Source organism: Egretta garzetta, unplaced genomic scaffold (genome assembly GCF_000687185.1).
Source record: "Egretta garzetta isolate BGI_Z169 unplaced genomic scaffold, ASM68718v1 scaffold452, whole genome shotgun sequence".
NCBI lineage: Eukaryota > Metazoa > Chordata > Aves > Pelecaniformes > Ardeidae > Egretta > Egretta garzetta.
In genome coordinates, this window is record NW_009258796.1 from 257,417 (window position 1) to 270,848 (window position 13,432).

The 13,432-nt window shown below is 39.1% G+C and overlaps 1 protein-coding gene across 1 annotated transcript in view; it reads left to right on the forward strand.

Annotated features, from left to right (window-relative positions):
- The first annotated feature begins 2,678 nt into the window (after window positions 1-2,678).
- The window catches only part of IFT140 (intraflagellar transport 140), a 78,920-nt gene continuing 68,166 nt past the window's right edge, over window positions 2,679-13,432 (forward strand). Inside the window, exons 1-5 of the mRNA XM_009649619.2 lie at window positions 2,679-2,850; window positions 4,078-4,299; window positions 7,903-8,024; window positions 8,687-8,829; window positions 12,533-12,708. Of these exons, the coding sequence (XP_009647914.2) occupies window positions 2,704-2,850; window positions 4,078-4,299; window positions 7,903-8,024; window positions 8,687-8,829; window positions 12,533-12,708 (810 nt within the window). The 5' untranslated portion in view covers window positions 2,679-2,703. The remainder of the gene's footprint in view (window positions 2,851-4,077; window positions 4,300-7,902; window positions 8,025-8,686; window positions 8,830-12,532; window positions 12,709-13,432) is intronic.

Genomic DNA, 13,432 nt, shown 5'->3' on the forward strand with positions numbered 1-13,432 from the left:
GGGCGCGTCCCCCGCCAGTCCCGCTCCATCGCCCTCCGCGCGGGCTCGGGATTCGGTCAGGTTTTTACTATTTACTCTTTCTGTTTTACTAGTTAGGGGACATGGTGTTTAGTCGTTAGCCATCTTTTTGTAGCATAACTCAATTCTGTAGTCTTACTTCTTTTCTCTGGGGCTAGCTATTTTAAACGTTTCAAAATTTTAAAAGCTAACATTTCTTATAAGTAGGAATTATAAGAAAAAAACCTATGGTTTTGCGTAGGTGGCTGTCAGGTCTGTCCCAGACTGTGGGTTGTTTCAAAACTGTCCATCACGTGTATCTAATCTGATTACTGAGATCAGATATCTGGATTTGGGCATGTTCTATTCCAATCCTCAAAGTGGTTAACTTTTTCAGGAATTATTGCCTTTTAGACCTTGAAAAAAATAGGATGTGCGGTGCCAGAATCATCTGTAGATGTAGTGCAACTCTGTTTTCATTTTTTTCTTTGAAGGCTTTTTTGAAGAAGTATCTGTCCAAGCTACAGAGTGCAAGTACATGAGCTTGAAGCCAACAGTAAACATGTGAATAGCGAATTCCCAAGATTACAACAAGCAAATGAATGTTGCTTTAGTGATTTTTTACACCACTGAGTAATCCACTTTTATGAGCAATTCATTTATTTGCGTATAGCAGTCTCTCGCACAATTCTGTAAACTTACTGAGATGGTGAAAAGTATTTCCTATTACGGATTGTCCGTAATTTACATGACAGTGTCACTGAATCTTGTTTTAGTAAGTGCTAGTCTGTTGTTTAAAATATATATTGATTGAAAAATTGGTTTTGCTGCTTATTAATGCTGAGAGGGATAGTTAGCTATAGCTATCCTAATTGGAACAAGCTGACAGCCACCTGGGGCAAAGCAGCCAATGTGGCTTTATGTGCCCATTAGTAAGTCAATCAAGAGATGCAGTTTGCAAGCTTGACAAACTTATTTTCTTCCCTCTGAAGGGAACTGAAATAACTGAAGAATAAGAAGTAATATTTAGGACTACAGGCGCAAGGATCACTTAACAGCAGAAAAAGGTGACTCCAGTTAAAGCAGTACAGCTATGTGGTTTTGTGAGATAAAACCATTCTTTCATACCAAATGTGGGTTTTTTTCATTTAGGCATCTCCATTTTTTATTTGAATCTGAAGTGAATTTCTCTATTAGTTCAAAGTTTGATCCTGTATAAAGCCTATATTCAAATACGGACTAAATTCTTCCCCTGTTAGAGTAAAATAAAACAGATGAAGTAAGAACAAAAGTGGTAGAATGGGTATAGTGTTTTGGAATAGAACTGGAGATTTAAGAAAACCGTTAAAAGAAACATGTAATAAAGATGAAAACCTCTCCAGTTTTTATTTGAATGGTTTGTTGGGATTTTTTCTGTGTGGCAATAAAACTAGACCCACATGCTGCTGTGGGAATGTGGAAGATTTTGAAGGAGTGTGAAGATAAAGATGAATGGATCTTGTTGAAAGATGAAATTGCTTGTTATTAGGCAACTACACTTCCTTCTGTTGTATGTCTGGTAGTTCATGTTGTGCTTTGGAGCATCAGAGGCAAGATACAGAATTGCCAACTTAAAAATGTTACCCACCTTTCTAACCTGTCTAATCAGAGGTGTTCATTTTTCCTTTTTTCTTTTGTTTTTTTGCCAAGACAGCCTTCTTAAAGCAAAATATTTATTTTAAGCACTGACAATATTTGAACACAAGAGATTTTAAAGCAAGGGTCTGTTTATGTCCATTTTACATCCTGCATCAGTGTCCAGTTGGTGACTTAGGCAAATCTTAACTGCTGTGCAGTGTGTGCTTGCAGGTTCTTAACTCGTGGCTTAGCTGCACAGAAGAAAAAGCCTCTTTGCCTGAAATGTGGAGGAAGTCTGTTAAACCTTTTATGGTTGTTTGGGGTTTTTTTTGTTTGGTATTTTTGCCAGTAACTCTTGAGGTGTTTTTCTCTAGCCGTTTTTCTTTTGAAACCAAGCCTATAAGATCAGGCAACACAAATCCCAAAGACCATCAAGACATTAAAGATTTTTAGTGACTTCCCCCATTTCTGACACACAACTCTGAAAAGAGCACTGCTTTCAGGTTCTTTTCCCTGGAACATCAGCACTTACTGAGTATTTTCATTCAAATGTAACAGTTCAGGTGTAGATAACAGATAGCATGAGTTAAACTAATCTTGTGTAATTTCAACAGTACAAGCTCCAAAGTGGTGACAACTGTTAAAATTTACTTTGAAAGCCCTGATATGAGGTTTTATAACACAAAAAGTCTGTGCGCTATTTGACATCTTTGGATATGAAGTACTGGAAGTAGCTTTCTGATAAATTCTGAGCTAATTTAGAGTCCTCTGAAGTAAGCCAGCACAAGCCACTGGTGAGAGATTGGTGCTACCCTGTGTGCACTGTGAATCTACAGGCTACGAGGCTCAGTATTCCTCCATACTTTTTAAAAATACCACTTTGACCTTTTTCATGTCTATGTAGTGCATATTAAAAATACGATGCTGTAGCTTTATTTTTTCCCCATTTTTAAGCATACTTGTTATTATATACCTATTGTAAATATATATAACACATATATGTAATATATATGTTATATATTAAGCATACCTATTAGAAATGTTTATTTTCCTTGCAGAGGTTTGCAGTCTGTGACAGCTTCTGTTGCTATGGCTGTGTATGTGGATCATCGAACAGAAGCTCCCGATTCAGTTGCTTCCCCTTCTCATATAGCATGGCATCCACTTCATCCGCTCCTGGCAGTTGCTTCCGTCAGCACGGCATCTGGGGGCTGTGTGGATATCTACCTGGAACAGGTGAATAATCAGCAACTTGGCTTTTGGGATTGATACCATTTTGCTGGTTTGAAATTGCTTTTTTTATATGTATTTGCAGCCCTACTTATGCTCCTTGAATCCCTCTCTCTGGATTTGAATTACTATCCATGTCCCATGCTATCTAGGGCATGTCAGATTCATCAGCTGCTGATTGCATATTTTTATAAGCAAGTCTTCATAAATTAAATTGGTCTCTCCATTGAAATTTAATTTTTACAGCCTTTCAGTCTTGTTTGTGGTGGTTACCGATTCGCTTTTTACTTCTCATAGTATGAGAATTTCAGGCTTAAAAGTAAAATGGACACATGCTGCTGCTTTTTTTTAACTCTTAGGTTAATAAAATATATTAAGAAATGTAAATTAAGAAAAAATTTCATTCCTCTACCTTGAGACGGAGCTGATTTGCCAGACTCAGCTTGTTCCATTTGAGCAGGTTGTTTCCTAGTACAGTTTCTGCCCATAGACAGGTATTTCCTGTGCATACTCTAAACTTTACACAAGAGGCTTGCGGAGGACTTTGGTTTGCATAATTTTCAGGAAAAAAGTGTGCTATTTAGGGAAATGGTACTACAGGCTATCTAGTAGCAGACATACTGGAAACGTTTAAGTCTGTTAATATGAGTAGCCTATAAAATGTATCCTTTGAAAAGTGCATTGTGAAAAATTGTCATCCAGATTTCACAAATGGAAAAATAGATACATAGAGAGGTTAAATTATTTGCCTGAAATATTATTGCAAACTATCCACAAAGGAGTGTCTACCTTTAAGAGCTGTTTAAGCATTAGTTTATTCTGTGTCCTCAGCGAGGCGCTGCTTTTTCCAAAGTTTGGGGTTTTTTTTACCTTGAAAAGTGTTTGAAGCCTTCTTATCCTTTGTACAGGAATAAAATTTTGGATATTTAGTGGGAGCTCCTTATGTATGCTGTGAGGGAAGAATAGCCTCGAAAAGCAGGGTGAGGCAGTCACTTAGCACTGCCGTGTTTTCATTAGCAATTTTCAAGTGGATGTCCTGCATATTGTAGCACATTTTTATGCGTGTGATAGAGCTGTGAAGAGAATTTGTGTAGCCACTTCATCCCTCTTGCAGGAAGCTCTATTACACGCCAGTACTTTATCAGAGAAAAATACCTTGTCATCTGGGAAGCGAATCTGAAGGTTGTACTGAGTTTCCATTGTACTGAGCTTGCACTTTTTTTCCATTTGCAGGGAGAACATGTGTCCGATGCACACGTTGAGAGAAGCTTTCAGGTCACATCGCTTTCCTGGCACCCTTCCAGACCGATTCTTGCAGCAGGCTGGGAGACAGGAGAAGTTGTGATACTTAACAAACAAGACAAGGAGCACCATGCCGTACCACCAAATCATAACGCCAAAATTACAGTCCTGAACTGGAGTACGAATGGTAGCTGCCTTGTGTCTGGTGATAGGGTGAGTAGTTGAAATGCCAGATGTGTTTGATGTGAACACTGTTTTGCAAGTCCTGTGATGGGAAGGGATTATGGAATGGATTTATAGGGGGAGGGATAGTTGTGAGTGAGGTAAATTGCCTTGCTTCATGTAAAAATTAAAACTGTTAGGGAGTAAAATCAAGTACTCGTTGCTGTTTTATCAATTTATCTTTAAAAGTGTATCTAATCTTAGCATGTGCTGGAGCAGTACATTAGTGTTTAAGGCTATTTAATGGATGGGGTCGTCGAGGCATACACAATTTGAATTACTTGCTTCTGTCTGCGCATGAATTTTGTGGCGGATTCAGGAATAAAGCCCAGATGTCAGGAAACAAACTCCAGCAACAACATATTCATGCGCAGTGAGTGCATAGCAATGCTCACTGAAGTACAAAAGCTCCATGATAACCTGTCTTGTTCTGTTTTTATTAATACTCTAAAATGAGTCAAACATTGTATGGAAAATATGTTGTGGAAATACTTGAAATGTGACAGTCTTTATTTCTTGATGAGCTGGTTGCCCTTTTATGTAGTGAAATTGGAAACTAGCTACTGAATATTTACTATTCAGGATTAAGTATTCATAGAAGATTCTGGTTTTGCCAGTTCTTGAGTCAGCAAAGGAAAAAAAAAAGTGGTTTTTTCTGTATTTTCCCTGATTTAAACTTGAGCTTGTCTAAGAGTTTTAGTTCTACTCTTTGAGAATTCTTACCTATATGTCAGAGGAAAGTACAATTTTAAATCGTTGTTTGTAAAATTCTGTTGCTGCATTTGACAGAAATGCAGAATTCAAAGTTGAGTAAAAAATGTATTTCTGCTCTCCTTTACTAGAAAAGAGAAAATGCTGCCCAGACAAAAGAAGGTGATGCACAGTGTAACTGAGGCCTTATTTATATGGAGATAAAACATTAGTGTAGCCACAGCTTACATTAACCCTACATTTATGAAGAAATTATTTTCAAATTTGTTTATTTGGTATCAGATCACAGTAATGAAGTCATCTTAAAACCGATGTAGCTGTTCTTACAGGCAAATTTAACAATTTTATAGATTCATCTTAACTGCTCCTCTGATGAGAGTATTAATCAAAGTAGACTAAGCAGTGGTTTCAAAGAAATTCCTTAGCATGACAAAACAAAGCACATGCATGTGTTGACATGAATGGTCTCCAGTTTCATGTAGTTTCAATTGCAGCAGTTGGAAGGACCAACCTCAATAGATGGAACCAGCAGCACATCTGATCTTGGAACAGTTCGTTACGATATCAAAATAGCTGCGTTGCCCTCTGCAGACATTGAAGCGCGCAGCTGGAGGTACTCCCTGGTCAATGAAATGTGGGTGCTTAAAAACCTGCAGCTGTGTGTGTAGTGGCCAGCTTGAGCTCATCAGTCTTGAGAAGAGCCCAGGCTTGTTAGGCTGAGCGTGCAGCTGGCTCAGCATCCCGTGGCTGGCTCTGAGGTGGTGTCTTTGCCCAGCACTGCACTGGGAGGGCCCACTCCTCCCTTGCGGTGCACACCCAGTGTCGTTGTACTGTGGTCTGGTGTGCAGCATGGGTATGCTTCATTTCCTATGTCTTTCTCAATAGCTTTTTTCCAAAAAAAAGTGCAGTTTTTTCCCAGTTTTTTTTTTTTTAAAGTGTTTCCCATGAAGGTTTGTATTCAGGTGACTTCCATTAAGTGAGTGCTGCCAGGGCCATACTCTGCTTGTATTAGAGGAATACCCTTAGAAAGAAGAAAAATAATTGGGCCTTGATTTGGTTTCTGTTTGATCTTCACTGGGACTTCATAACTGAGAGTGCTCAGATGAGAACACTCAATCATTATAAATCCTGAATTGCTAGAAAATTGTTTGAAAATAACTTCCTAAAGTTGGAGTAGGATGCTGTGAAAATTGGAAGCTCTTAATTTGTGGTTTAAGTAACAAGTAACAGGGATGACTTCCAGGTTTTGACCACACAAAAGAATCCTAAGGATCTATGGGCTGTCTGTAACAAAAGCCTACTTATAAGGCAAATAGCCTTTATAACAAGAAGCTAAAGCTTTGGCTTGTTAAGAATGATTGGGAAGTGACAGGATACCTTAAGAACAAATCCTTATGGTCAATGTCCTTTGTCCTTTTCAAATACGATTTGAAAAGAGACCAGTTCTGCTTCCTTCTATAACCAGTCACACTTAGAGGAGGTGGTGAGCTTTTTTTATTTCCAGTCTCATGTGTTCCAAACTCAGAATTGAGTTTGCAGCTAGGTTATCTGGATACAGCGTGGGATATCTAGAATGGGATGGAAGGAAGGTTAGCATCTTTGTAAAGCTGCAGGCTTTTCCTCTAGCTTATAAGTGGTGCAGGTATTCTTGCCTGGGCTCCCTGGTATTTGGTGACATTTAAAGCTGAGGAAAAAGTGAGAGAAGGAGCCAACAGGACATGAATGTTCAGATCATAAGATGCTGTGATTTCAAGAGGTAACCAGCAAACATTGTATGAACTGCAGGTGGCCTCTTGGAGCAGGAGTACAGCAGTTTCACGGATGCACAGCTGTGTCACATTCTTTAAGCTGCAAGAGGCAGTGTTGCACTTAATAAATAGTTTTGGGTGGCATAAATATTATCTCACTGATGAAAAGAAGGTAGAACTTTGATTCTTGATATTTAGGGAAAAAAGAAGGAAATGTTACCTGGGAAGGCCTCTGCTCCCTCTCTTGTGGCTTCTAGTTAGGATTGTGAAGAGTCTTTAGAGTGTACCAGTGCTACTGGTCTTTCACTTCTAGAAAGACTATACTTCATGGAAAACAATAAAGAAAAATAGAGCAAACTTTGATACCAGTCTATTGTTATCTATGTTAATGCAATAAAATGAGATTGAACTTGATACTGCAAATTGTTGCTGCTTTTTTTCCTGTAATGCTTACACAGAGAGCCTCCAAATGCAATGTGGTTCCCTAAGCACTATCATAATAACAACAGTAAATAATAATCTTAAAATTCCAGCTGTGAGGCTGTAGCGTGATTCATTTTGTTGGGATGGTTAATGTGTCTGTCATGATGAACTGTCTTTGTTTCTCTGCCTTCTCCGTTCTTTCCAGTCACCAGGGGTTTGGTGCTCATTCTGATCTGGCACTGCAAAATGCATGCTTTGGAACCTGCACCAGGATCTGTGGGCCAACTTATATTGACTGCTGTTGAATTAATTAGCTAACCAGTTTTCCTTTCTTCAGTGTCTTCTAGCAATCAGGCTACATGCAAGAAAAAAGTAGAAAGGAGGTTACTTAAATATTTTCATATGCTACTTGCAGAGGAAAACCAAGGCTGTCCCATTTAATTGCTCTGGCAGTGTCATTGTACTAAGAATGGATATGACCAACAAGCATTTTTAGATGACTTGATTTTAATTAGCAAATAATACATTGTTAAAGATAATTTTTATTCCTTATGGCTTAGTTTTAAGTGGGAGTAATTGTATGTGTCAACTAAATGAAAGGAAAGATGTTGCTCTGTCAATAAAATGTTTATTCTTATGTGCACTGAGTAGCCGGAGTCTGGATTCTCATATGTGTGCAAAGTATAATGAATGAACTGTTGTCTTTTTCTAGCATGGTGTCTTGGTCCTATGGAGAATGGACCAGCGAGGCAGAGTGCAGGGTCCTGCCCTGCTGAAACAAGAGTATGGAAAATGTCTGTCTCACTGTGTCTTTCGACCACCCCCTCCTGGCGAGTAAGTACTGTGCCCCATCAGAGCGCTGGTAGACCAGGTCTTCCTCTTGTTCCACAGAAAGAAAATCCTGCTCACAGATAAACCGTTTTTTAAATATAAATTTAAAAAGTTCTTCTCCTGACTGTCCTTTATTTCCAAGTTCCTCTCCCGCTCTAGTAGCTGGCTATTTGTGTCCTGTATGCAGCGTCATCTTCCTTTTGTCTACACCTTTCTCTGTTGCTGTTGACTCTTCTTCCTTTAGTAGTTCTAATTAGCAATGTGAAAAGCAGAAAGCACACTTAAAACACAATTATCCATGAAATTATTGGCAAGAAAAATTAAATGTCAGCTCTTAAACATTGCTACTTCTTTCCTGTTCAAGCAAGAAATAGGAAACAGGTGTGGTAAGAGAGAAAAGAATTTTCCTTGTCTGGGCTGCTTCTGTTTCACGTCTCTGTAAAAATAATAATGCTTATGGGGAAAAAAGGTGAAACAATGCAAATGTAAACTAGTATTAAATGTTACTTTGTATCTTTGAGTGTCCTTTTTCCAAACAGCATATGAAAAATCTTTATTCTCTCTTATTTTTCTCTCTCTCTAATATTATTAACTACACCTCCGTTCTTTGAGATGGAAAGTACTCGATTATGTAAGGATTGGAAATTAAGTACCTCTGTTTGCAGGGACTTTGTACAGCTGGCAAAAGCAGCTGTGGGTGGCGATGAGAAGGCCTTGGATATGTTTAACTGGAGAAAAGCTGGAACGGGAGCACCTCTGAAAATGGGACTCCAGGAAGGACTGTCCTTCTTCACCACTTTGACAGATGGTAAGAACAAACCCACTTTTCCAGACTGCTGCAAATTTGTCGTCTTAATGCTTCAAAGTAGCTCAGTGCACAATAGTCCTGTCTTAAAATATTCAGCATCTAGAGTATATCCATATACCCATCATCTTCATCTATCCAACAGGATAGAGTATTCATAGGAGTTGAAGAATATTTGGTAAGAAGAAAATTAATAAAATTATTAAAATCTTAGCATTTTCAGGGTCAATCGTCTCCAAAAGCACACCATAAGTATTGGATTAGTCAGGTTCCTGAAGAAGTTGGTGTAAGGAAAGTGATATTTAACACCTAAGTGTAAAAAAAAAAAAAAAAAAAAGAAGTTGTTGGCATTTTGTGCAAAGCTTCAAAGTAATGCATGCATTGGGGCTTTTTTCTAGAAGTGGGCAAATGCTGCTAGAACATACCTTTTGAAATGAATTATTAATTTACTTTTTCTCTCACGCTTTAAAATGAGGCTTCAGTCTCAGGAAGAAAAAAAGCCTGGATATCTGTTTTCTTGGCTTTCTTCCTAATACGGTTTCTTTCCTGCCATCTTTCTTTTCCTCTCCGTTTTACTGTTGTGGGTACTAGTTTGCTCCCAGCTTATTTTCTTCCTACTACAGTTGTTCTCATGATGCCGTCTATCTCTCTAACCTGTTAACTCTTTGGACAGGAGCTAGGATGTGTGTGACAAGTATTGTAATGTATACATTTCTGGTAGGTGATTTGAGCATGTAATCCTCTCAATTCAAGTGTTAACTAAGTTTTGATAGTTCTGCAGCTCAACTACAGTTTGATTCAGTGGTATCGAGACCCATCATTTATACCAGTACAGCTTTCATATGATTGCAGGAGCGGCATTGCCCAGCTGTGCGCTTGTTTTGCAGAACAGGGGGCTGTACCTTCATTTGATTTGTGAGTTACAAACCTCTTCATCTAGACAGGAACCATTTAAATGAGAAAGGGGCACAAGGCACTTAAAACATACAAGGAATCTTTGAGTAGCTGTTCCCCGTTACATCCTCACTTTCAAAGCAGCTGTTGTGGTGGTACGCAGCTCCATCTAGGGACAGGCTCTGTGTCCTGCAAGTGCCTGACCTTCACGTCTTGTTTCTTGGGCCTCCAAACTTCTCAGCTTTCAGTCAAATGACACTGACTGTTTCTTTTGAGCAGTCTCATTGTCTAGGCTGATTTGGGCATATGTATTTTGGACCCAGTTCTTAATCTAGTTAGTGATCTGTCATAACTTCAGACTCGGTTAATGTTTTCGTAGTGTTTAAATGTGACCTGTAAATTTCCTCTAAAGTAGGGATTCTCAGCCCAGACTTCTTTAATAAAAAAATAAAACCCCCCATTCTTTCTGCACGCTTTTAAATATCTCAAAAGAGATCTGACTAGAGCAAAACTAAATAAACAATTAAGCTCCTCAAAAAAGTGCAAAACAAAATGGAAAAAACCCCTAAGTTTCAATAACTTATTAGTCTAGATTTTTTTTGCTGCTTCCAAAACACTTCAGTGCAGTAAAACAATAGTGCAATTCAGGTAATACGTTACATGAGACGCTTCTCTGGAGAGAGGATAGCTGAACTGACAACAATTTTCAGAGGTTGTTTTGCAACGCTTCCCATGAGCATGAAGGGTCATCTTCGTTACTGACCATTTGAGATGACTGGCACAGGTATTGGGACGTAACCTGAATAGAGGAAGTCATCCTGATGTTTTTACTGAATGCACCCTTGTTTGTCTTCACTGCAGACATTTTAGGCCATGGGTAATAATCCTCTTCTGGTCCCCTTTGTATTTCCTAAGCAGCATACACTTTCTGCTGCTTTTTGTCTCCTGAATCTCAGCATTACTTGCTCTGCTTTCTTAGCTCAGATTTGTTAACTTTTGAGATTAGTCTCTTCTGTGATCCAGTGTGAAAACCTTTTTGAAGTTACTCAGAAATCTATAGCCCCCTTCCTAACCACCTAAGTAGCTTTAAAATAGTGGGTAGTGTTATCTGTGCGATACCTGCCACTTTCTGTGGTAATATCCAAGTGCAGAAGGTTAATTTAACTTCTGAAGCAACTCCAGATGACAAATAAAATCAAGGGAGTGTCTGTTTCTTGTAAAAGATCCCATAAAACTGAGATTCAGTAGATGATCGATTACTGCAACAAACAGATGTCTGTGATAGAAAATGCTACATTGGAGAACTATCCCAACAACCCCTGGTATCAATACAGGCTGGGGGATGAAGGGATGGAGAGCTGCCCTGGGGAGAAGGACTTGGGGGTACTGGTGGGTGAAAAGCTGGATGTGAGCTGGCCATGTGTGCTCACAGCCCAGGCAGCCAACCCTGCCCTGGGCTGCATCCCCTGCAGCATGGCCAGTGGCGAGGGAGGGGATTCTGCCCCTCTGCCCTGTTCTGGTGAGACCCCCCGGAGCCCTGCGTCCAGATCAGGGGTCCCCAGCACAGGACAGAAGGGACCTGCTGGAGCAGGGCCAGAGGAGACCATAGAAATGATCCAAGGGCTGGAATAACTTTTCCCATGAGGACAGGCTGAGAGAGTTGGGGTTGCTCAGCCTGGAGAAGAGAAGGCTTCAGGGAGACCTTACTGTGGCCTTTCAGTACCTAAAGAAGGGGGCTTGTAAGAAAGATGCGGAGAAACTTCTTACCAGGGCCCATACTGACAGGATGAGGGGTAACGGTTTTAAATTGGCAGCGGGTAGATCTAGGTTAGATATAAGGAAGAAAGTCTTTACTATGAGGGTGGTGAAGACACTAGGTTACCCTTACAAGTTGTGGATGCTCCATCCCTGGAAGCGTTCAAGCTTAGGTTGGATGGGGCTTTGAGCAGCCTGATCTAGTGACAGATGTCCCTGTGAATGGCACAGGGGTTAGACTAGGTGATCTTTAGAGGTCCCTTCCAACCCAAACCATTCTGTGATTTAACGAGAGATGAATGCAGTTACCTGTTTAGCGTTTTATTTCAGGGAGAAAATGAAGCAGTGTGGGAGGAGATGGGAGAGGAGTTTGAATTTTTTTTATATAGTTGGGAGGTGGAGGATGATAATATATTTGCAAGAGTTTTGGAAATTAAAGCATTCTTTTGAATTGGATACATCATATTGCCTCTTGGGTACAACATTTTAGCATGCATCGTTACTGAACATTCTTACACATTTGCATTTTCTACTTCAGCTTTTGGGTGAAAATATTTAATTTCGTAGGGTTTTTTGATTTTCACTGGTTTGAAATGCCACGTTTATATGATACCATGGTTTGGTATGGAATTATGTGTGTGTGTGTGATGAACTTCATATCCGCAGTTTTCCATAATCTAGACGCTGCTGTAAATTGTACCAATTCTTAGCTGCCCTTCTTTCACAAATTATTATTAATACTGAGGATTTCAGAAGCCATTGTTCATGCACACATATGCAGAAAGTTTGCTTTTAGTTTAAAATTATTTAAATAATGGCATTGAAATTACTCTCCTCTGGATTTCCTCGATGGGGAACAAGTAAATAAGTTTTGTTTCGTTACTCTGGTCAACTGTCATAGTCTGTGTCCTGAGGCAAACTAGAAGACAAAAGAATTGTGATTATTTTTACCTTTTCAGCTTTTGGGGAATGTTATTAAGGTAGAAAATGGCAACTTTGATTTTTTTTCACTGCAGGTTTTAGCTGCGAAACTATACCTTGTTTATGTGTCCTACAGGTTCTGTGCATTACGTGAGTGAGAAAGGAAAGACAAGACATGTATTGTCCACAGACAGTCTTGTCCAAAAGCTTCTGTTCATGGAGGAAAGAGACGTTTTAGTTGTAATAACAGAGAACCTGCAGTTAACCTTGCATGCAATTACTCCTGAGGGAGAGGCAGAAGAGCTCATGAAGGTAAGAGTCAGACTACAGGGTGAATTTGCAATGTTTAATCTTTATAAGAATTTGTTAGGATTTTTTGATTATCGCTTTTTAGCTTAAAAATGAATCAACTCTCATTTTTGTTTCTTAGATAATACCTTGATGAGCAAATATGCGCTCATTTAGAAGCGGAATAGTGATGTGTTACTGAACTTGGAAAGATGGTTTTCATCTTGCCTTCCTGTTTTTTCTTAGCTTCTTCCATTTGACCTTGTGTTAATCTTTTTACACTTCATTTACTTTGTCTTAGTGAATTAGAGAAGAATTGAGAATTCCAGTATAATCAAATATTTGTTAAAATGTTTTGTGGATAAATAGTTGATAATATGCATCCTCAGTTTTTTTTATCATCAGTTGCTCAGAGCTGTCTTGTCTTCCAGATTAGTAGGAACAGTAGCTCCTCATGGGGATATTGTCTTTGTCTGCAAATCTGAAGGATGGTTTAGTTCTCATATTGTGAAAGTGTTCCTCACAGCTGAAGAGGCTAGGAAGCTTTTAAAACGTAACAACCCACAAGTCAGAATTGCAAATAGTAACATAGTGACCCAAAAATTAGTGTACAGAGACAAAAACCAAACTGACCTTATCCAGGACTTACAATCACCTTGGCTCAAATAAAATACTTCACTGCTGGGGGGAAGGAACCCAAACCTTCACTTTCCTAAGATTTTTTTTCTCCTTTGTCTCCAAGATCAAA